At 42.6% G+C, this 23597-nt stretch overlaps 1 protein-coding gene across 12 annotated transcripts in view; it reads right to left on the minus strand.

The window, feature by feature from the left end:
• FAM135B (family with sequence similarity 135 member B) overlaps nt 1-23597 on the minus strand; it is a 446472-nt gene that overhangs the window by 18006 nt on the left and 404869 nt on the right. For all 12 annotated transcript variants that reach the window (XM_058443732.1, XM_058443730.1, XM_058443728.1 and 9 more), the window contains 2 exons: nt 16311-16465; nt 763-2788 (listed from right to left, as the gene is read on the minus strand). In XM_058443732.1, the coding sequence (XP_058299715.1) occupies nt 763-2788; nt 16311-16465 (2181 nt within the window). The remainder of the gene's footprint in view (nt 1-762; nt 2789-16310; nt 16466-23597) is intronic.

A 23597-nucleotide genomic window follows, 5' to 3' on the forward strand; every position in this document is an offset into this window, starting at 1 on the left:
AGCCCAGGCAGGCGGATCACGAGGTCAAGAGATCGAGACCATCCTGGCCTACATGGTGAAACCCCGTCTCTACTAAAAGTACAAAAATTAGCTGGGTGTGGTGGTGGGTGCCTGTAGTCCCAGCTACTTGGGAGGCTGAGGCAGGAGAATCACTTGAACCCAGGAGGCGGAGGTTGCAGTGAGCAGAGATTGCGTCACTGCACTCCAGCCTGGCGACAGAGTGAGACTCTGTCTAAATAAATAAATAAATAAATAAATAAATAAATAAATAAATAAATAGTTGAACAAAATTTAAAGGTTCATTTGTAAAGAATTTGGTTAATAAATCATGGTATATTCATGCAATAGAATACTGTATAATCATTACAATGATGATGCAAACATAGATTTATAAACATAGAAAGATATTTCTAATATATTATTAAACATTTACAATTGCCATTTGTACAGAATGGTCTCATTTTTGTATAAAAAGCATAAATATAGACTCACATAGAAAAAATGCAGAAGAATATACACAGTGGTTACATTTGGAGGTAGACTTATTGACCATTTTTATCTTCCTTTCAGTATTCTGCATTTTAAATTCATATGATATGAATTAAATATATATGATATATTATCTATAATAGGATATATTACCTTGTTTAAATAAGAAAATCACAGATATCTGAATTTTGAAACAGTATGCATGAAATGGAGAAATACGTGGAAAAATCTAGAAGACTGTTGTGGGAAAGGTAAGCCTATCAGCCAGCTTACCTAAACATCCTCTCACTGACTTCCTCATCCAACGTGCTGGAGTGGGTAGAGACAACTCCAAAGGATCCCAAAGGCTGATGGGTGATGGGAAACAGAGTCTGTTTGGAAGAGAATCCAGCCCTGGCAGGGGTCTCCTTGGGCACAGATGAGAAAGGGAGACAGGTGGCAGTGCAAGACACAGATAAGTTCACAACCTCCACAGCCTTCAGGCTGTCCACACTAAAGGTCTCTGCAGAAGTCAGATGGGACCCCATGATGGAAGTGCCTGCCTTCAGCTCTTGGTTTTTCAAAACCTGGGAATGAACGGAATGTGTCACAGTGGGGCACACAGTGCCTGCTTTATGTTTAGCCTCCGGGAAGGCATTCATTCCACTATTAAATGCTGTGTCATCCATAATGCAAGGTGAACCGCTTTGGCTTTGCTGGCCTGCTGAGTTCATGTTGATGGCATCAGCAGCTGACGTACAGCTCAATTCAGGCACCTGATGTTGAGAGAGACCCTCAACCTCTGAGATGCCACTGTTGGAAAGAGCTGGCTGACCCACATTCAAGTCTTCAGGCGTGTCCTTTGGGGTTTCCACAAGTGCTCTATGAAGAGACCTGGTCCTGGGGTTTTCAAATGCTATGACACGTGGTATTTTTAAATTAAGACCTTTGGTTTCAACGCCTGGAGTATTCTCAGTCCTGCCATCAGGAAGACAGTGTCCTTGAGCATCAAACTGCTTCCCTTTCCCTTTGGGGATGTCTATGTATCTGGGGCCCTGCTGGTTGTCAGCATCTAAAACTATCTCCACCAGGGGATGGTCTGCTCCAGCATCCTGTGTTCCAGAGTCACCACAAAGTTGAGAGCAAGATCCTGGGGAACCTTGGCTCTTGCTGTGCATATCTGAAGGTTCAGCAAAAGCTCCATCTTGCTGCTTGGTGTCTGCATCTTCAGCAGCCTCCTCTGGGCTACTGATGTGGGGAGCAGATACAGACTTGGTTAACTTAGTGAGTGCCACCTCCCGCTCATCCTCCTCAAAAGGTAAAGAGCTAATGGAGGTGAGAGAAGCCTGGATGCCGCTTGGCAAACTCGTGTTACTTTCTGTGTGTCCACCCTCTAGGGAGTTCCGGTGGAGGGCATGTCTTCGAACAAACGGATGCAAGACTTCCCGATCACTGGGCAACTCCAGAGCCCTGCTTCGGGCCTCTGACCAGGCGACAGAGCTTGGCTCACTCTCAATGCCTGAATCAGATATGATGGATGAAGATCTCTTGATGACCCCAGATAGCACTGAGAGTTCTTCCTGCTCTTCTGTGTGAGAGTCCTTTAGGGAAGACCTAATATCTAAGGGCTCCCTCAGGGTAGAACTTAGTGGATCACAGGGCTCAGAAGGGGTGAGTTTCAAGCTTAGCAGCACCATCTTCCCCTCTTGATCTATTCCCTTTCCTAGAGTACTTAATTCATGAAGAGTTGTTTTGTCTGAAGAGATGGCATTTTGGTGGCTTCCACCTACTACCACTTTGCTTAGCCCAGTCCTGTCTAATCCATACTTATCTCTAGAGCTCCTACTGTCATGCTGAGTACTGAAGGCCACCAGGGGTTCAGCTCTGGAGGGGTTCTTATTGCTAGATTTTACATCAATGTAGGTCAGCACTGGGGCCTGTCCATCCTCTGGGCCTGGACTCCTTCTAGAAGTATCCACATCTGCCATTGGATATGTCCCAGCATCAGATGTTTGGCCAATCCAACATTCATCTTCAGGCACAACTGCTTTGTTTTGAAATTCACCAATTGATATATACACCTGAGATTCAGAGCACACGTCCACATGATTTTGTGTGGCCACATTCTCAGCCGGCTCTGGACACCTTATAACTTCTTCATCAGAATCCATTTGGGATGGTTTTATGGTGGACAAAACAAGGTCTTCCCTAAAAGATAAATTGCTATTTACCATACAGTTATCTTCTTTGTCTTTTAGATTCATTATTGTAGGGCTTGTCACTGGAACATCAAAATTAGGATAAACACTCAAGTTATGCCCTACAAAAAAAAAAAGAAAGAAAATTACATTATAGTGTAAGAATCTGTGTTTACAAGTTATCCAAATGTCTAACTGTATAATAAAGAATTTAGCTTTGAGGACTCGGTTCCAAGATGGCAGAATAAGAAAAGCTCCAGTCTACAGCTCCCAGTGTGAGCGATGCAGAAGATGGGTGATTTCTGCATTTCCAACTGAGGTACCGGGTCCATCTCACTGGGACTTGGACAGTGAGTGCAGCCCATGGAGTGTGAGCCAAAGCAGGGCGAGGCATCACCTCACCCAGGAAGTGCAAGGGGTTGGGGAATTCCCTTTCCTAGCCAAGGGAAGCCGTGACAGATGGTACCTGGAAAATCGGGACACTCCCACCCTAATACTGCACTTTTCCAACTGTCTTAGAAATGGCACACCAGGAGATTATATCCCATACCTGGCTTGGAGGGTCCTACGCCCATGAAGCCTAGCTCACTGCTAGCACAGAAGTCTGAGATCGAACTGCAAGGCAGCAGCAAGGCTGGGGGAGGGGTGTCCGCCATTGCTGAGGCTTGAGTAGGTAAATAAAGTGTCCAGGAAGCTCAAACTGGGTGGAGCCTACCACAGCTTAAGGAGGCCTGCCTGCCTCTGTAGACTCCACCTCTGGGGGCAGGGCATAGCTGAACAAAAGGCAGCAGAAACTTCTGCAGACTTAAAGTTCCCTGTCTGACAGCTTTGAAGAGAGTAGTGGTTCTCCCAGCATGGAGTTTGAAACCTGAGGACAGACAGACTGCCTCCTCAAGTGGGTGTTTGACCCCCGAGTAGCCTAACTAGGAGACACCTCCCAGTAGGGGCCGACTGACACCACATACAGCTGGGTACCCCTCTGAGACAAAGCTTCCAGTGGAAGGATCAGGCAGCAACATTTGCTGTTCTGCAATATTTGCTGTTCTGCAGCCTCCACTGGTGATACCCAGGCAAACAAGGTCTGGAATGGACCTCCAGCAAACTCCAACAGACCTGTAGCTGAAGGTCCTGACTGTTAGAAGGAAAACTAACAAACAGAAAGGACATCCACACCAAAACCCCATCTGTACGTCACCATCATCAAAGAACAAAGGTAGATAAAATCACAAAGATGGGGAGAAACCAGAGCAGAAAAGCTGAAAATTCTGAAAATCAGAGTGCCTTTTCTCCTCCAAAGGAACGCAGCTCTTCACCAGCAACAGAACAAAGCTAGACGGAGACTGGCAAATTGGATAAAGAGTCAAGACCCATCAGTGTGCTGTATTCAGGAAACCCATCTCACGTGCAGAGACACACATAGGCTCAAAATAAAGGGATAGAGGAAGATCTACCAAGTAAATGGAAAACAAAAAAAAAGCAGGAGTTGCAATCCTAGTCTCTGATAAAACAGGCTTTAAACCAACAAAGATCAAAAGAGACAAAGCCATTACATAATGGTAAAGGGATCAATTCAACAAGAAGAGCTGACTATCCTAAATATATATGCACCCAATACAGGAGCACCCAGATTCATAAACCAAGTCCTTAGAGACCTACAAAGAGACTTAGACTCCCACACAATAATAATGGGAGACTTTAATACCCCACTGTCAATATTAGACAGATCAATGAGACAGAAAGTTAACAAGGATATACAGGACTTGAACTCAGCTCTGAACCAAGCAGACCTAGTAGACATCTACAGAACTCTCCACCCCAAATCAACAGAATATGCATCCTTCTCAGCACCACATCACACTTATTCCAAAATTGCCCACATAGATGGAAGTAAAGCTCTCCTCAGCATATGTAAAAGAACAGAAATTATAACAAGCTGTCTCTCAGACCATAGTGCAATCAAATTAGAACTCAGGATTAAGAAACTCACTCAAAACCGCTCAACTACATGGAAACTGAACAACCTGCTCCTGAATGACTACTGGGTACATAATGAAATGAAGGCAGAAATAAAGATGTTCTTTGAAACCAATAAGAACAAAGACACAACATACAAGAATCTCTGGGACACATTTAATAGTGTGTAGAGGGAAATTCATAGCACTAAATGCCCACAAGAGAAAGCAGGAAAGATCTAAAATTGACACCCTAACATCACTCTTAAAAGAACTAGAGAAGCAAGAGCAAACACATTCAAAAGCTAGCAGAAGGCAAGAAATAACGAAGATCAGAGCAGAACTGAAGGAAATAGAGACACAAAAAACCCTTCAAAAAATCAATGAATGCAGGAGCTGCTTTTTTGGAAAGATCAACAAAATTGATAGACCGCTAGCAAGACTAATAAAGAAGAAAAGAGAGAAGAATCAAATAGACGCAATAAAAAATGATAAAGGGGATATCACCACCAATCCCACAGAAATACAAACTACCATCAAAGAATACTATAAACACCTCTATGCAAATAAACTAGAAAATCTAGAAGAAATGGATAAATTCCTCGACACATACACCCTCCCAAGACTAAACCAGGAAGAAGTTGAATCCCTGAATAGACCAATAACAGGCTCTGAAATTGAGGCAGTGATTAATAGCCTACCAACCAAAAAAAGTCCAGGACCAGATGGATTCACAGCCAAATTCCACCAGAGGTACAAGGAGGAGTTGGTACCATTCCTTCTGAAACTATTCCAATCGATAGAAAAAGAGAGAATCCTCCCTAACCCATTTTATGAGGCCAGCATCATCCTGATATCAAAGCCTGGCAGAGACACATCGAAAAAAGAGAATTTCAGACCAATATCCCTGATGAACATCGATGCAAAAATCCTCAGTAAAATACTGGCAAACCGATTCCAGCAGCACATCAAAAAGCTTATCCATCACAATCAAGTTGGCTTCATCCCTGGGATGCAAGGCTGGTTCAACATACGCAAATCAATAAACGTAATTCATCATATAAGCAGAACCAAAGACAGAAACCACATGATTATCTCAATAGATGCAGAAAAGGCCTTTGACAAAATTCAACAGCACTTCATGCTAAAAACTCTCAATAAACTAGGTATTGATGGGACGTATCTCAAAATAATAAGAGCTATTTATGAGAAACCCACAGCCAATATCATACTGAATGGGCAAAACCTGGAAGCATTCTTTTTGAAAACTGGCACAAGACAGGGATGCCTTCTCTCACCATTCCTATTCAACATAGTGTTGGAAGTTCTGGCCAAGGCAATCAGGCAGGAGAAAGAAATAAAGGGTATTCAATTAGGAAAAGAGGAAGTTAAATTGTCCCTGTTTGCAGATGACATGATTGTATATCTAGAAAACCCCATCATCTCAGCCCAAAATCTCCTGAAGCTGATAAGAACCTTCAGCAAAGTCTCAGGATACAAAATCAATGTGCAAAAATCACAAGCATTCCTACACACCAGTAACAGACAAACAGAGAGCCAAATCATGAGTGAACTCCCATTCACAATTGCTTCAAAGAGAATAAAATACCTAGGAATCCAACTTACAAGGGACATGAGGGATCTCTTCAAGGAGAACTACAAACCACTGCTCAATGAAATAAAAGAGGACACAAACAAATGGAAGAACATTCCATGCTCATGGATAGGAAGAATCAATATTGTGAAAATGGCCATACTGCCCAAGGTAATTTATAGATTCAATGCCACCCCCATCAAGCTACCAATGACTTTCTTCACAGAATTGGAAAAAACTACTTTCAAGTTCATATGGAACCAAAAAGGTGCCTGCATTGCCAAGACAATCCTAAGCCAAAAGAACAAAGCTGGAGGCAACACACTACCTGACTTCAAATTATACTACAAGGCTACAGTAACCAAAACAGCATGGTACTGGTACCAAAACAGAGATATAGACCAATGGAACAGAACAGAGCCCTCAGAAATAATACCACACATCTACAACCATCTGATCTTTGACAAACATGACAAAAACAAGAAATGGGGAAAGGATTCCCTTTTTAATAAATGATGCTGGGAAAACTGGCTAGCCATATGTAGAAAGCTGAAACTGGATCCCTTCCTTGCACCTTATACAAAAATTAATTCAAGATGGATTAAAGACTTACATGTTAGACCTAAAACCATAAAAACCCTAGAAGAAAACCTAGGCAATACCATTCAGGACATAGACATGGGCAAGGACTTCATGACTAAAACACCAAAAACAATGGCAACAAAAGCCAAAATTGACAAATTAAAGCAAAGAGCTTCGGCACAGCAAAAGAAACTACCATCAGAGTGAACAGGCAACCTACAGAATGGGAGAAAATTTTTACAATCTACCCTTCTGACAAAGGGCTAAGATCAAGAATCTACAAAGTACTTAAACAAATTTACAAGAAAAAATCAAACAACCCCATCAAAAAGTGGGCAAAGGACATGAACAGACACTTCTCAAAAGAAGACATTTATGCAGCCAACAGACACATGCAAAAATGTTCATCATCACTGGCCATCAGAGAAATGCAAATCAAAACCACAATGAGATACCATCTCACACCAGTTAGAATGGTGATCATTAAAACGTCAGGAAAAAACAGGTGCTGGAGAGGATGTGGAGAAATAGGAACACTTTTACACTGCTGGTGGGACTGTAAACTAGCTCAACCATTGTGAAAGACAGTGTGGCAATTCCTCAAGGATCTAAAACTATAAATACCATTTGACCCAGCCAAACCATTACTGGATATATACACAAAGGATTACAAATCATGCTGCTATAAAGACACATGCACACGTATGTTTATTGTGGCACTATTCACAATAGCAAAGACTTGGAACCAACCCAAATGTCCATCAATGATAGACTGGATTAAGAAAATGTGGCACATATACACCATGGAATGGTATGCAGCCATAAAAAAGGATGAGTTCATGTCCTTTGTAGGGACATGGATGAAGCCGGAAACCATCATTCTGAGCAAACTATCGCAAGGACAGAAAATCAAACACAGAATGTTCTCACTCATAGGTAGGAATTGAACAATGAGAACACTTGGACACAGGGTGGGGAACATCACACACCGGGGCCTGTCGTGGGTGGGGGAAGGGGGAGGGGGGAGGGATAGCATTAGGCGATATATAGCTAATGTAAATGATGAGTTAATGGGTGCAGCACACCAACATGGCACATGTATACATATGAAACAAACCTGCACGTTGTGCACATGTATCCTAGAACTTAAAGTATAATTTTAAAAAAAAAGAATTTGGCTTTTCTTCATTCCTAATTCCTAAGAGATACTCTCTGGATTCTTAGAATTTCTCAAATGATAAGAGTGTCTTTGGTATTTATGAGGTCTTGATAATTTATGCTAACCAGGGACTCGTGATGCATCCTTAAACACTATATGCTAATAAGTCAGTTCAGGATAGAGGTTGGCCATGCCGGAAAGACCAATCATGTGACTAGAGAGTTAAGACATTCAGTCAAGTAATACTAACCTGATTTCTAGGAAAGAGTGGCCTGGAGATTGATCTTGGTCACAATTAACCCCCGATAAACACTCTGAATTCTGAGGCTTAGATGAGTGTCTCTGGTGATGACACAGACTGGTGTGCCTGGGGGGTGGTAAGTCCTGAGGGCACAGATGGTTTATGTCTGAGATCCCTCAGACCTCATCCTATGGATCTCCTTTTTGACTGGATGTTACTTGTATCTTTTATAATAAAAATGCAATCCTATGTATGATGCTTTCCTGAGTTCTGGGAGTCATTCTAACAAATTATTGAACCTGAAGGGTTATGGAAACCCACAATTTATAGCCAGTTGTTCAGTATATGGGTGGCCTGGGAACCCTGAGCTAGTGTCTGGTTTTATTTATTTATTTATTTATTTATTTATTTATTTTTTCTTTCTTTTGAAATGGAGTCTCGCTCTGTGGCCCAGGCTGGAGTGCAGTGTCTCCATCTTGGCTCACTGCAACCTCCACCTCCCAGGTTCAAGTGTTTCTCCTGTCTCAGCCTCCCGAGTAGCTGAGATTACAGGCATATGCCACCATGCCCAGTTAATTTTTTTAAATTTTTTGTATTTTAGTGGAGATGGGGTTTCACCATGTTGCCCAGGCTGGTCTTGAACTCCTGAGCTCAGGCAATCCACCCGCCTTGGCCTCTCAAAGTGCTAGGATTACAGGCGTGAGCCACCACGCCCGGCCTGGTGTCTGATATTTAAAGGTCAAGTTCATCAAGGATTGTGCCCTTAGATGGTGAAGTTTGACTCTGGGTAGTTAGTGTCAGAACTGCACTGCACAAACAAAAAGCTGTCAAAACCTGTCATCCTTTAAGTTTTAACTTATCAAAGTACGTGTAATAATCCCCATTTGTAAATATCAAAGCATTTCTCCATCTTATGCACAATACTTACAGAGCAAAAGACAGCTTTAGAGCCAGAAAAGCCTGATTTTCAGTTCTGACATTGCTATTTACCAGTGACGAGACCTCGGGCAACTATGGAACTTAAATAAGCTCTTATCCTATTAGAGGTCAACTCTACAATGGGAAGATTCAAAATAAACTTCATGCTCTACAGTCATAAATCAAAGTAGAGTTATGATACAAGATGATGTTACACCTAGGGAAGACAGATTTCTAGTTTCTCAGAAAAATATCACCAAGCTTGAAATCTATTCAGAGAAACTCTCCTTTGTGGCATTCAGACCACAGGAAAGATCCCAGAATCATTGTGATCTTCATAATCAGATGGTGGGGAGCCAAAGACGATCTTTTCCTGTTTTTATTTAGGTAAGCCATTATCTCTCTCAATCTCTTCTCAATCTCTTATCTCTTCTTTCCTTTCTTTTCTCTCCCTCTTTCTCTTTCTCTCTGCCTCCCTCCCTTCTAAGAATTCATAACTGGACAAAAACAATAACCTCTCATGTCTGTCTGTATCATGGCTGTCATGAAATAGTCGTGTGACATATTATTCAATTTACATATACATCAAACAAAAAAAAGGACTGGATTTTTATTTTCTTTAAAAAGTTTAAATCCTCCACATGGTCTTAGTAGAAGTTCAATCAATGCAATCACTATTGAATGTGATCATGAAGTAAACCACTGAGACACTACATAGCTAACTGCAGGAAACATTAAGACATGATGCCTTTGAATGAAGTTTATGATTGCAGCAAGGAAATAATGGATCCCTTCCTTACCAGGACGCATTCTTTGCATCCTAAGCAACTGTGAACAAACTTCCCTCTCTCTACAATACCCTTCCCATGACCTACCGCAAGTTAGACCTTCTCTAACAAATTCCGAGCCTCCCTTCTACTTACATGCAGTGTGATATATCCTATTGCCATACTATGATCTGTTTGTGCATCTGTTGTCAAGTCTAAAGAGAAGAGTTGGTGTTTTGTGAATTTCTATAGCCCCAAGGCTAGCATCATGGCTAGTACATAGGGGATGAATTGAGAATAGAACAGAATTCCAACAAAACAAATAATAATATGCTCATTATCGTTTGCATTGGTTTGAAAAAATTTGCTTCAATATCATTTAGTCCCACAAACAGTACTTTGACACATTCTATGTGAAAAATCCCTATCCTAGGCAGTGGCTTAGCAGGAGGGAAAGTGAGTACTAGTTACAACAGTGAACCAGGCTCTGCCTTTAAGGGATTTGCAAAATATTGGGAAACATATACAGATACAGCTATCTCTTCTGCCAAAATAATGTGGACTATGGCAAAACTATGAAGATAGTAAAAACACCAGTGGTTGCCAGGCACTGGGGAGAAGGCAGGATAAATAGGCTAAGCACAGAGGATTTTTCGAGCAATGGAACTACTGTATATGATACTATAAGAGTGGATGCCCGTCACTCATTGTACGTCTGTCCAAACTCATAGAATGTGCAACATAAAGAAGGAACCCTCGTGCAAACTAGGAACTTTGGGTGATAATGACGAGTCAGTAGAGGTTCATCTGCTGTAACGAAGGCACCACTCAGGTAGGAGATGTTGATAATGAAGAAGGCTATGCATATGAGGGCACAGGAGATATGTAGGGAATTTCTGTACCTTCCTCTTTATTTTCCTTTACTGGGAACCTGAAATCTCTTTTAAAAAGTCTTTAAAAAATAAAAAAAGAATGGGACTGCTGGGGAATATGAAATGAGCTTCTTCAGAAAAGGAGGGAGTGAGCCACACTAAGCACAGGGAGCAGCATGGGCAAAGGCCCAGAAGGCTGGGCACACTCTGCTCCAGCTTCGGTTCATTCCCACCTGGATGGAACAAGAGTGAGGTGTTGGGGGTATGAAGTCAGACAGAGAGAGAGAACCCACGCCATAGATGAACTTGAATGCCTTGTATAAATGAATCATCTGGTCTTTATACCACAGGTCATAGATTCTTGGAATTAAAAAAAAAATTTATAAGATTCATCACAAACAGTTAAGACAGGAAACAGAAAGTGCAGAAAGTAAGTCAGTTGCCAAAATAGCAAATAATTAATTTCACTATTGTAACTATAGAAAAATGAAAGTAGCAAAGGATCTAATTGAAAGAGAATGGATTTAGAGTCAAATACTAATGAATAGTATTAGTTAACATGCATTCAGAATGCCTTTATGCCAGTTGCTCTCTTAAGTGTTTTATGGACTGATCAATCCACTAGTCACAGCAATCCCATGGAGGAGAAATTACAACCCCTTTTGCCCAATTTCACACAGTTAATAATCGTTAGGGGAAAGACTCAAAGCCAGACAATCTGACAATCTGGCCAACTCTTCAGGCTTTAGGCAAACCTCCCAATTGTCTTGGGATAGAGAGGCATGGTGTGGGTGTTGGGGAAGCAGAGACAAAGACAGATTTTGCAGAGTGCCTGGCACATGGCACATGTTTAGGCCATGTGATATGGTTTGGCTGTGTCCGCTCCCAAATCTTATCTTGAATTGTAGCTCCCATAATTCCCATATGTTGTGGGAGGGACCTGGTGGGACTTAATTGAATCATGGGGGCAGTTTCCCCCATCTGTTCTCGTGCTAGTGAATACATCTCACCAGATCTGATGGTTTTATAAAGGGAAAACCCTTTTGCTTGGCTCTCATTCTCTCTTTGCCTGCTGCCATGTAAGACGTGCCTTTCACCTTCCACCATGTGATGCCTCCCTAGCCACGTGGAACTGTGGGTCCATTAAACCTCTTTTTCTTTATAAGTTACCCAGTCTTGGGTATGTCTTTATCAACAGCATGAGAACATACTAATACACCATGGTACTGTCACAGACCATGAACAAATGCTATTATGGCTTTCGTTAGTTGTCTTTTCTTTTTAGAGACAGGGTCTCACCTGTCACCCAGGCTGGAGTGCAGTGACAGGAGGCACAGTCATAGCTCACTGTAGCCTCAAACTCCTGGGCTCAAGCAAACCTCCCACCTCAGCCTCTCGAGAAGTTTGGACTACAGGTGTGAGCCACTGTGCCCAGCAAATGCTATTATTTTAACATAGAAATGGAAATCTTTTATTTCCCTTTTTTCCTTACACTAGAAGAATGGACTATAATTGTATCTGATAACATCATGGCAAGGCATAAGTATTAAGGTCACTGGGTTCTTGAGGGAAGAGAAAATAGTTCTTTATCACTCATGCTTTTGATCTGGGGTTAAAGAATCATCAAAATGTTTTGTGAGATCAAGGAGTTCAAGAGAAGCTTCCGGTTTGGAGAGGGGGTACAGATATTTCTGTAAAAGTAGTCTGGGGGATAGAGAAGGCTCAGGTCAGAGGTCCGTGGAGAGAAGCCTGGAGAAGAGAGACCTGCCTCTCAGAGTAACTGCCTTTGTTCTTCCAGGAAGATGAGCGCACCTGCGCTGTGCTGGAGTCCCAGCCTCAAGCTCAACACAGAAGCTGCAAAGAGAGGCTGGTCCTAAAATATGACATTGTGAAAGGAAAATATCCTGAGGCCCCCAAAATCACTAAGATAAAGGGAAAAGCCAAATTGGGAACTGCTTAAGGCAAACCTGCCTCCCATTCTATTCAAAGCTACTCCTTTGCTCACTGAGATAAATACATACCTGATTACCTCCTTTGGAGAGGCTAATCAGAAACTCAAAAGAATAGAACCATCTGTCTCTTATCTATCTATGCCCTGAAAGCCCCCTCCTGGCTTCGAACTGTCCCGCCTTTCCAGTCTGAACCAGTGTTCATCTTATGTATCTTGATTGATGTCTCATGTCTCCCTAAAATGCATAAAACCAAGCTGTGCTCTGACCACCTTGGGTACATGTCATCAGGACCTCCTGAGGCTGTGTCATAGGCACAGGTCCTCAACTTTGGCAAAATAAACTTTCTAAGTTAACTGAGACTTATCTCAGGTTTTTGGGATTCACAACAGAAATATGGATAACCAATGGGTTAGAGGAACCACACGTTCGGACAATCCTAGAAAGACCTCCTGCAACCAGGTCTTGCTATTGTTTGACTCTAGGGCACTGACGTGAGAGATGGTGAGAAAGGAGTGGGCAGAGAAGCCCCAGAAAGACTGAGGTTGATTTTCCAGCTGATGTTTCAGGGTGGCAGCACAGAGAGGGAATTAATTTATTTATATATTTAATTGATTTTTTTTTTTTTTTTTTTTTTTTGATAAGGAGTCTCACTTTTTCACCCAGGCTGGAGTGCAGTGGCGCGATCTCGGCTCACTGCAGGCTCTGCCCCCCGGGGTTCATGCCATTCTCCTGCCTCAGCCTCCCGCGTAGCTCCTCCCTGGGTAATTTTGGTATTTTTTAGAGAGAGTTTCACCATTTACCAGATGGTCTCGATCTCACCTCTCCCAAAGTGCTGGGATTACAGGCGTGAGCCACCGCGCCCGGCCCGATTTTTTCGGAGTTTCACTCTTGTTGCCCAGGCTGGAGTGCAATGGCGCGATCTCAGCTCACCACAACCTCTGTCTCCCAGGTTCAAGCGATTCTCCTGCCTCAGCCTCCCGAGTAGCTGGGATTACAGGCATGTGCCACCACACCCGGCTAATTTTGTATTTTTAGTAGAGATGGGGTTTCTTCATGTTAGTCAGACTGGTCTCGAACTCCCGACCTCAGGTGATCCACCTGCCTCAGCCTCCCAAAGCGCTGAGGTTACAGGTGTGAGCCACTGTGACCGGCCAAGGGAATTAATTTATTAAAAAAATAGAGATATGTGTTATAACTTCACCTGTGAGTCAAGGGACTGAGATTCACATTCACAAGAACGTATGTTAATATGTGCAGAATAAAAGACTGGAAGACAATCTGCAACAAAACCTAATAATGATAATACTAGAGGTTCTGCTAGTGGGCGATTAATTTAAATTTCTTCTCCAACAGTTCAGATTCTCTGTAGTTAAATCATATAACTCTAATGAAGATGCACTTACATATTAATATACATGCATACCTACGTATGCATACATACACATACATATATATGCAAACACACATACATACATGCACACACACCCCCCACAGAAGAAAATGTCTCAGTGTCATGTTTTAAACTTGTTTTGACCAGCTGGTTTGGAGGCTCTCTGGCCTGTACACTTTATAACTGCCACACACTGTACTGACACTAGATGTCAGGGTATAACTAAGAACCAAATAACCAAGTATTTGCAAGGTTGCACTGCCCTTGGAAGTCACTTGGATTTTTAAAATATCCTACAAGTCTCAGGTAGCAGAATCTTTGAAATTTAGCCATTTTAAAGCATCATGTAAATGATGGGCACCTAAACATGATGATTTAAAACTCCTCGCACAGACAGCGAGGCAGAGCATGGACTTTGGAATCAGAGTGAGTTGGCGTTGAACGTCAGCTTTAATAAGCCTTGTGATCTTTAATACATTCTTATACTTGGTGCCTCAGATTCTCTCTGTGGCATTGAGCTTGTGAGGTTGTTTACAGGATTAAAGAGATAAAACACCCAAAATCTCTAGCATAGGGCCTGATGTTTTTCTGATCCTCGAAGGGAGCACAGGACAATTTAGCTTGTTGGGTTTCCAGGAGCAGGGCCGTGGGGCAGGACAAGAAATGAACCTTGACCTCTTGCCCACTCCCCACTTGACCCCTCAGTCCATTAACAAACTCTGTGTGAAAGCAGCAAAACAGGTTGCACTCTGGATACATATACACAAACAATACACACAAACATGTGATCTCTTCTCCTTGAAATGAATCATTCATCTATTAATACACTAAGTCCTCATTTAACATCATCAGTAGGTTGCAGGAAACTTTGACCTATAACACAATTAAAAAGGATGTATAATAGAACCAGTTTTACCATAGGCTAATTGATATAAACAAGAGCTAAGTTCCTATGGCATATTTCTCATCCCCAAAACATCGTTAAAGACTTAAAACACTTCTAATATTAAACCCTGAAGTAAATCTGAGATATACATACATTTAAGAACACTTAATAAAAACAAATAATGATTTGCCCAGTATTTGGTGACTCGATGAGTGACGGCAGTTGTAGTGGTGGTGGGTTAGAAAGAATAAATGTCTGCAAAGTGAAATTGTAAGGAGCACATCCTGCCAACCTGTAGTTCACAATCAATCAGAAATACGGTAACTTGCTGAGCGCCCCATACTTTACCCTTTCCTGGTGGCTCAGGAAAACAAATCAGCCTGGACAAGATACCATCCCATTGGAGGACTCAGCCCTGGACAAGACACCATCCCATCTCAGGGCGCATTCACACATACCCACACTCACTCTGACCAGGATGATGTATACACACCAATTCACCTAATATGCACAGCTGTAGACCATGGGGAGAAATCAAAATACCTGGAGAAAAAACACCGAAGCAGACAGGGGGATAATGTGCCAGCTCCATACAGACAGTGGCCCAAATGGCCAATGCCTTTATTTTTTATTATTATTCTTTTATTTTGGGGGGATGGAGTCTTGCTTTGTTGCCCAGGCTGGAATGCAATGGCGCGATCTCGGCTCACTGCAACCTCTGCCTCTTGGGTTCAAACGATCCTCCTGCCTCAGCCTCCCAAGTAGCTGGGATTACAGGTGTCTGCCACCACGTCCAGCTAATTTTTGTATTTTTAGTAGAGACAGCGTTTTGCCATTTTGGCCAGGCTGGTCTTGAACTCCTGACCTCAGTTGATCTGCCCACCTCGGCCTCCCAAAGTGCTGGGATTACAGGCGCGAGCCACCATGCCCAGCCTTTGGCCCAATGCCTTTAAAGTTCACCTGGAAATCATATTTATTTGAATGGCACATTTAAGATAAGAAAGAATCTTCATCCGACTTTCATGTCACTCTGGTGTGGGGTGGCAGGCTGTGGTTCCTATTTTGCAGGTGAAAACGCTGAAGCACTACATATAATTTCACTCCAGAAGGAGTCAGGGAGGAAGTCTTTCATGGTTATTTTGTTAGATCGGTTTGTCCATTTCATGGAAACAAAGTCATTTCAAACCATTACCTTGTTTCCTCTCTGTGAACTGACACAATCCTTCATTAATTTGGTCTCACTTTTGCTGGGACATAAACAAACTGGGCCACTGTCGGAATCCCACAGGAAAGCCTTATTCCTGAGTCTTTCCAAAACAAAACAGACAAACCTGTCGCAGGGCAGTCCACGTATCTGTCCTCAAAGATCACCGGCAGGGTGTTCCAATCGCCGTCGATGTCCAGGCACTCTGCAGGCAGCGGGGGCATGCTGGTGAGGTACTCCGAGTTCCGGACATCCAGGGACAGCTGGCTGTGCGTCTGTATCCTGGGGAGCACACAGCAGGGTGAGCATCCAGGGAAGAGTCAAAGGTTTCCAAACTGTTGTCCCCTCTTCCTAATCCCAGGAAAATACTCGGTTCTCAGGTGACTCTGGCAATTGTCTGCCCATCATCCTTTTCTTCCACCCACCTACTTAGCCCCTAGAGCCACAGTCTGCTTTGTTTTGGAACTGGCTGAGGTGTTGAAGTTAGAGGACATGGATTGTAGGATTAGCAGAAACACAAGAGTATTTATCATAGACCATCTTAGTGGAATATAATAAATACCACATTAGTGGAAAGCGAGCTGAGTTTTTAAATGGCTAGAAATTTAGAAATTTTAAACTAGCATTTTGATAAAATGTAAATCTATGTATCTTTTACTCTTTTCTTCTTAGATCACTTAGGGTCTGTTCATAGTTTGGCATATTTGAATTGAAACCTATCTAAAATACCTTTTTTTATTGATTATTACGTGGACAGTGGCATCCTGCATGAAGGTGTAAATTTCCCCAGATCAAGAGCCATATTTTTTGGTTTCTCATGTAAGATAAAAAAAAAATGTCCCATATTCTTTCTTTATGACATATATATCCTTTCATCAACAGGAATTCAATCCCAGAGTTTGGAATAATCACCATTCCTAATTCGAAGGCTGGGGTGGTAGAAAGTGTGTATTCCCTTCTCATCAAGTTTCTACAGAAGGGGAAGAGTTTATTTTACTCTGTCAAGGAAAAAGCATGAACATTTCATCATTTTTTTCTATGCCAACTCAATCACTCTTCCCCCAAGGGAAGAAGGAACCTCACGGAGTCTATGAGTTTTGGGAAGACTTGAGCTTGCACAGCCAGCTTCTGCGTGTCTGTCTATCACTGCTGCTGGAGCAGCTCGGCCTCTGGAAGCCTCCTTACTCTCCAGCCTTGTAGACCAGCTGCCTGTAGAAGAGCTTCGTAGCTGTGAAACTCTGCACAGACTCAAAGCAACTTCTCAAACTCAGCATTCTCAGTAACAGATGCAATGAAGATAAACGTATAGAAATATATAATATTTATGTATGTATATTTCATACAATATACATATTGAATTTACATATTAACTATTTCATATACATATCTATTTCATATACATATTAAATATGTATACTTTGTTTCCTTCTCATTTTTCAATTGGATCTTAACCCACCACAATAGAGGGGAAGGGTTATTTTCTCTTCCTCAAAGCCCTGAAGGCTGCTACAACTTCATAACTCTGTGAATTCTCGGAATATTTAATTCTTTAAATGTTCTTCTCTGAATATTTAACTCTTTAAATGTTCTTCTCGGAATATTTAACTCTTTAAGTGTTCTTCTCTGCATATTTAACTCTTTAAATATTCTTCTCAGCATATTTAACTCTTTAAATATTCTTCTCAGCATATTTAACTCTTTAAATATTCTTATCTGAGTGTTGAAATGGAGTTTTATTGCACTCAATTCTGTACTTTTTACCACCTTCTGAATCTGGAGCTTCTGGACCAGTTTTGGTTTTATTAGAAAATATGCTAAACACCTGTGAACTTAGGATGGTGTGCAGCTTGATTTTAGGTTGAACAAGCCAACACTCATGAAAAAAACAAGTGATTAAGCAATATAGCAGGACAGGTGTGGGAGAGTCAGCTCTAAGTTACGTTATGCAGGCTGTGATCTAGGGAAATGCAGCTTCTTGAGCACAGGGCTTTCGTGAATGTGACCAAGTACCTAAAACAACGCCTAGCAATTGTTGAAAAACTGACTGAAAATGCTAAAGGGTACATAGGAATCAGCGCCTATCTCTGATTGCAGGAATCTCAGGAGTCTGGCTCTAGGCCAAAATCCTGTGCATGACTTCTCAGACCCAACCATAGGCAACTGCAAGGTTTTGCTAGGCAGGCCTCATGGGAGAAGCTTCCCTGCCATCCTTAAACTTGATGCACAGCCAGTGCAGTGTGGCTGTCTGGAGGAAGTTGCAGGATAGTTGTGTCATGCAAGATGTAACTAAGACACTGTTACTATCTTTTTTTTTTTTTTTTTTTTTTTTTTGAGACAGAGTTTCGCTCTTGTTGCCCAGGCTGGAGTGCAATGGCGCGATCTCGGCTCACCGCAACCTCCACCTCCCGGGTTCATGTGATTCTCCTGCCTCAGGCTCCCAAGTAGCTCGGATTACAGGCATGCACCATCACGCCTGGCTAATTTTGTATTTTTAGTAGAGACAGGGTTTTTCCTTGTTGGTCAGGCTGGTCTGGAACTCCCGATCTCAGGTGATCCACCCGCCTAGGCCTCCCAAACTACTAGGATTACAGGCATGAGCTACCGCACCTGGCCCACTATCTTTATTTGAAGATTAAATATGGTTTAAGAAATGCAAATGGGTGCCAAGTTGACAACGGGTGGATTTGTGATGGTTGATTTTGGATGTCACCATGATTGGATTATGTGATCCCTATATGGCTGGTAAAGCACTATACATTCTTAAACATTGCATGGATTATTCTCAATGCTTCTGCTGAAAGGGAAATGTAGGTGGTTTAGTGTGGATTAGAATGACTGGGCTGCCCCAGAGGTGTCTGTGAGGGTGTATCCAGAGGAGACTGGCATGCAAATTGTGGGATTGAGTGGGGAAGATCCACCCTTAATGTGGGTGGCACCATCCAATTAGTTGGGTCCCGGAAGAAACAAAAAGCGAGGAAAGGCAAATTCATCTCTCACTCTCTCTTGGGTCTGGAATGCTCTTCCCCTGCCCTTAGATGTCAGAACTCCAGGTTCTCCAGCTCTTGGACTCTGGGACTCTCAACAACACCCTCTGCACTCCATGCACTCCCAGGCCTTGGGCCACCATCAGCTTTCTTGGTTCTGAGGAATTCCAACCTGGCCTGAGTCATGCTGCCATCTCCCTTGGTCCTCCAGCTTGCAGAAGGCTCATCATGGGACTTCTTGGTCTCCACAATAAAGTGAGCCAATTGTCCTAACATATTTCTTCTCATCTCTCTCCATGTATATCCTATGGGTTCTCTCTCTGGAGAACACTGACGAAAACAGATCCTGGTAACAGAAATTACCAGGTGCTAATTGACTGAAGCAAGTGGGGGAGAAGTTTTCCAGGCAGGGATGCTCTCTCCTCCACGGCAAAGATCACAGTTAGGAAACACCACAATCCACCCCACTCAGACCAATCAAAGGCAGTTGTGATGTCCACTTACCCTGCTCTGTGTTTTTACAATGCCTATCACCTTCCATCATGCTGCATAACTGATTGATTCATAATGCTTATTGTTTAGCACCTGTCTTCCAACACATGCTGTTTTGCTCAATGATGTGTATCTCAAGTGCCTTAGACAATGCCTCCCATATAGCAAACAGTATTTTAACTAAAACCTACTTGTTAAATCAATAAAATTAATCAACATGGCATATGCAGGGAACTAGGGAGCTCTGCAAGAGTGGTTCAGACGGCTGAGGATGCAGCAGGAAGGTCCTGAGCACGTTTTTTGAGTCTGGACTCTATGTGGGCAATGAGGAAGCAGTGAAGACCAATAGGCCAAGAAGGGCCACAGCCTTATCTGTGTTTTAGAATGATCATTCTGGCCAGGCAGGGAGTCTGTGAGTTACAGGTGTGGTTACAGGTGTAGCATGTGTGCATGTATGTTTTCCTGAGTGTATGCATGTGCACATGTGTTTACATGGACACATCTGTGTGTGCCTATGAGTGTAGCTGGGTGTATGCATGGTGCATATATGGGAATGTTATTGCTGCATGCACACATGCATGTTTATGTGTATGTGTTTTATGGGGTTCTGTGGAGAATAAAGAGGGATAGGCTAAGAAAGGTCAATTAAAATGCAACAATATTTGAACAATATTTAAAGGGAAAAACAATTTTCTCTCAGAATTAAGCAAACTGCAGGGAGAATGTGGAGTTGGAGTTGCAGTTGGAGTTGAGTTTATTATAAGCACAAATGGGAGTGAATCTTGATTTCTGACTCTCCAAGGCTCTGAATGACCCCCACCCCTGCCATCACTGTAACTCCTCCACCTTCCTCTTCACACGCTGCCCTCCAGCCCCACTGACATTCTCCTAGATCTTTGGCGCAGCATTCAGGCTGTGTCTGGCCTCAGGGCCTTTGCACTGGCTGTTACCTCCACCTGTAATGCACTGTCCTCCGGGGCTCCTTCCCACCCTCAGACCTCAGTGTAAATGTCACCTTCTCCGAACTGTTCTCCTTTAACACCCTACGTTAGAGAGCCACTGGTCCTACTCGGTCAAATCAGGAGCTTTCTATTACCCGGTTCTTCAGCCCCATCTTAAATTTTCTTGCTTATTTGCAAATTTATTTACTGTCTTCTCTGTCCAGTGAGGGCAGAGACCTTGTCTGCCTTGTTAGCTTTTTAATTCATTGTATGGAAAGTCCCCAGATCACTTCCTGGATATAATGGATGACGAATAATTATGCAGAGGGAGGGAGGAAGGGAAGGAGAAAGGGAGTTGAGTAAATAAATACATTAGCAACTAAGGGTAGCATTAAGTGAATAAGAAATCCTTTTTCCTTATCATCAAGAGGATCCCAACAGGAATCTGAACTCTGTCTTTGCCTTTTCAAACTGTCACCTCCCGTTCCCCTCCCTGCCCATTCCTCCCCCGCCTCACCCATGGCAGAAGCCACACAAGTGGGGAGAGACAAGCCTGGAATGCAGCCTGCATAGGTCAGCCTTGCACACCTGTGTCTGAGCGTGCATGCTCCGTGCATGGCCCCTGTTCAGCACAGGGTCACCTCCTCGTCTATCTAAATGACACTCTGGGGCAGCGGGCTTTGCTTGGAAACCAGTTGTTTGCACAGTAGGCAGAGACACTCCCATTCTGAGCATTCAGGCAGAATCCCTGGATTTTATTTGGGGTATTCTGTGCGGCACATAGGGAAAGAGTCTCCTGAAACATACAGGACCTGGTTCATCTCCTTTTTGTTTCAACGTCAGGTTTACCTGAGTCCGGGCTTATGCTGTCGGACTGTAACCCTGACTCCAGGAATACTGAGCGAAAGCAGAAGGACACTTCCATTTTAGAGGTTCAAAAATCTGCATTTCACTTTATTTCTTATCATGTGTTCTTTAAGATGATGGTGCAACAGTGCACAGAGAAGCCAAAGCAAGGAGGTTACGAGGGTGGCCTCTGGGCTCCAACAGATCCATGCTTGTGTCACTTGCTGGCTGTGTGGTCTAAGGTAAGTTACTTAACCTCTCTGAGCCCAGGTTTCCCCAGTTTCTTCTTCTTTAAAGTGGGGAGAATAATAGTATCTACCTCATAGAGTTCATGTGAACATTAAATGAGCCAAAGCATGTAAAGCACACAGTTTCTGATCGGAGTAGTTTCAATAGACTAAAGCACCACGAATAAATGCCTATTTATTGGCACCGGGTAAAATGCCTATTGTGATCAACCCTATGGACATAGCATCTCTTAGAATGAATTCCTTTTGAAAAGTTAAAACTTACAATTATCAACACAGGAAATGCAAAAGTCAGAGTGATAGCTCATTACTATTGCTATGAAAATGAATACATCGGTATAGACCTTCTTTTCCATCACCACTTCCTCATTCATTCCTCAGCAAACTTTCACCCAATACCTCTTTGCTGTGTGAAAAGCACTAGCTAGACATCGGTAAAACAGAGAAGAGGAACAATAAAACACACCCTTGCTACTGGTCAATTCTAGATCATTTGTTAACACTTTTTAAAAATTGTGACCCATGGCAAAAGATGGTCTTCATTTCCATGGCAACCCAGTGCAATGACATACTTCCAGAAACACACACACTGGAGCAAAAGTTTCAGCAAACACTCCTTCCTCACACCATCTATTCTGCCTTGCCCTGTCCTTTCCTACTCCCTCCTATCCTATCCTATTTCATTTAAGAAGCACTGTTCCAAATACACTGAGTTGATTTCACTGTCCACTAAACGACTGTGACCCATCGTTTGAGAAACACAATTTAATCTGAGCTTGAACAAGATGGGTCTTGACAGCTGAGTTTCACCTGTGCCGCCATCCACATTGCCTCATGTCCATCCTGATTTGGGAGTGCGCTGCTGCCTTGTGTAAGCAGCATGACCTCCCCGGGGTGACTACCTTTCTCCAGCTCTGACCTCCAGGAGTGCAGAACCACGTTCACGCACAGGTGCCAGCCCTGCATAGCCCCTCTTCACTATCTCACAGTAAGCCTCACTTCTCTTCACAGCACTTTGTACCTTTTCTCTAGCAATCTTCTCAGTCTGAAATAAAATTCTCCCTCTGTTTTACAGCTCTTCTTATTCTTGATGACCTGGCAAAAAGTTTACTTTCTCCTGAGTAGAATCTCGCTTATCTTAGTCTATGATTTATGTTTTTTGTTAATGTCAACTATTTACTGAATGCTTACAACATTCTCTAATCTCTAAAGTCACTCAGAGGATAAACATTACAATCTCCTAGGGTTCTGGAGAGCTCTATCTCCCACCTGATTCAGATCTCCACTCAACCATCACCTTCTCCAGCAGACCTTCTGTGACAATTCATGAACTAGGACTCTCTGTTCCTCTCACAGCGATGCAAGTTTCCCCATAGCACTCATTACCACTTAGCATATCGTATCTATGTATTTGTAGGCCTTCCATCACCAAAATATAAGCTCAATGAGATAGTGGATTTGTCTGTTTTATTCACTGTCGAATATCCAGCACTCAACATAGTGAAAAGCTAACTAACACAGTCAACACTAAATACATTAGTTATTGAATGAAGGACTCTTCCCTTTACACCTAAAAAAATTAGATATAAGAGATTCAGTAACTAGTTTGATGTCACAAGCATTACAAGTTACAGAATTAAGATTTCAAATAATGTATATAAGATTTGAAATGCCAAGGCCCATAGTCATTTGCTGGTAAAAGAAAAACAAATGCATTAACCACAATTATCATAGTACACAATCCAAAGTCTTTTCCTGGCTGACAAGGCCCCACATGGACTGGTCCCTACTGCCCTCTGGCCCTCCCTCCCTCCCCTCTCCTACTTTCTCATTCTATTCTAGCTACAATCGCCTTCTTGCTGATCTTTAAACACATTGTGTTTCCATATCAGAATCTTTACGA

This window comes from Hylobates moloch, unplaced genomic scaffold, assembly GCF_009828535.3.
Source record: "Hylobates moloch isolate HMO894 unplaced genomic scaffold, HMol_V3 SCAFFOLD_9, whole genome shotgun sequence".
Taxonomy (NCBI): Eukaryota; Metazoa; Chordata; class Mammalia; order Primates; family Hylobatidae; genus Hylobates; species Hylobates moloch.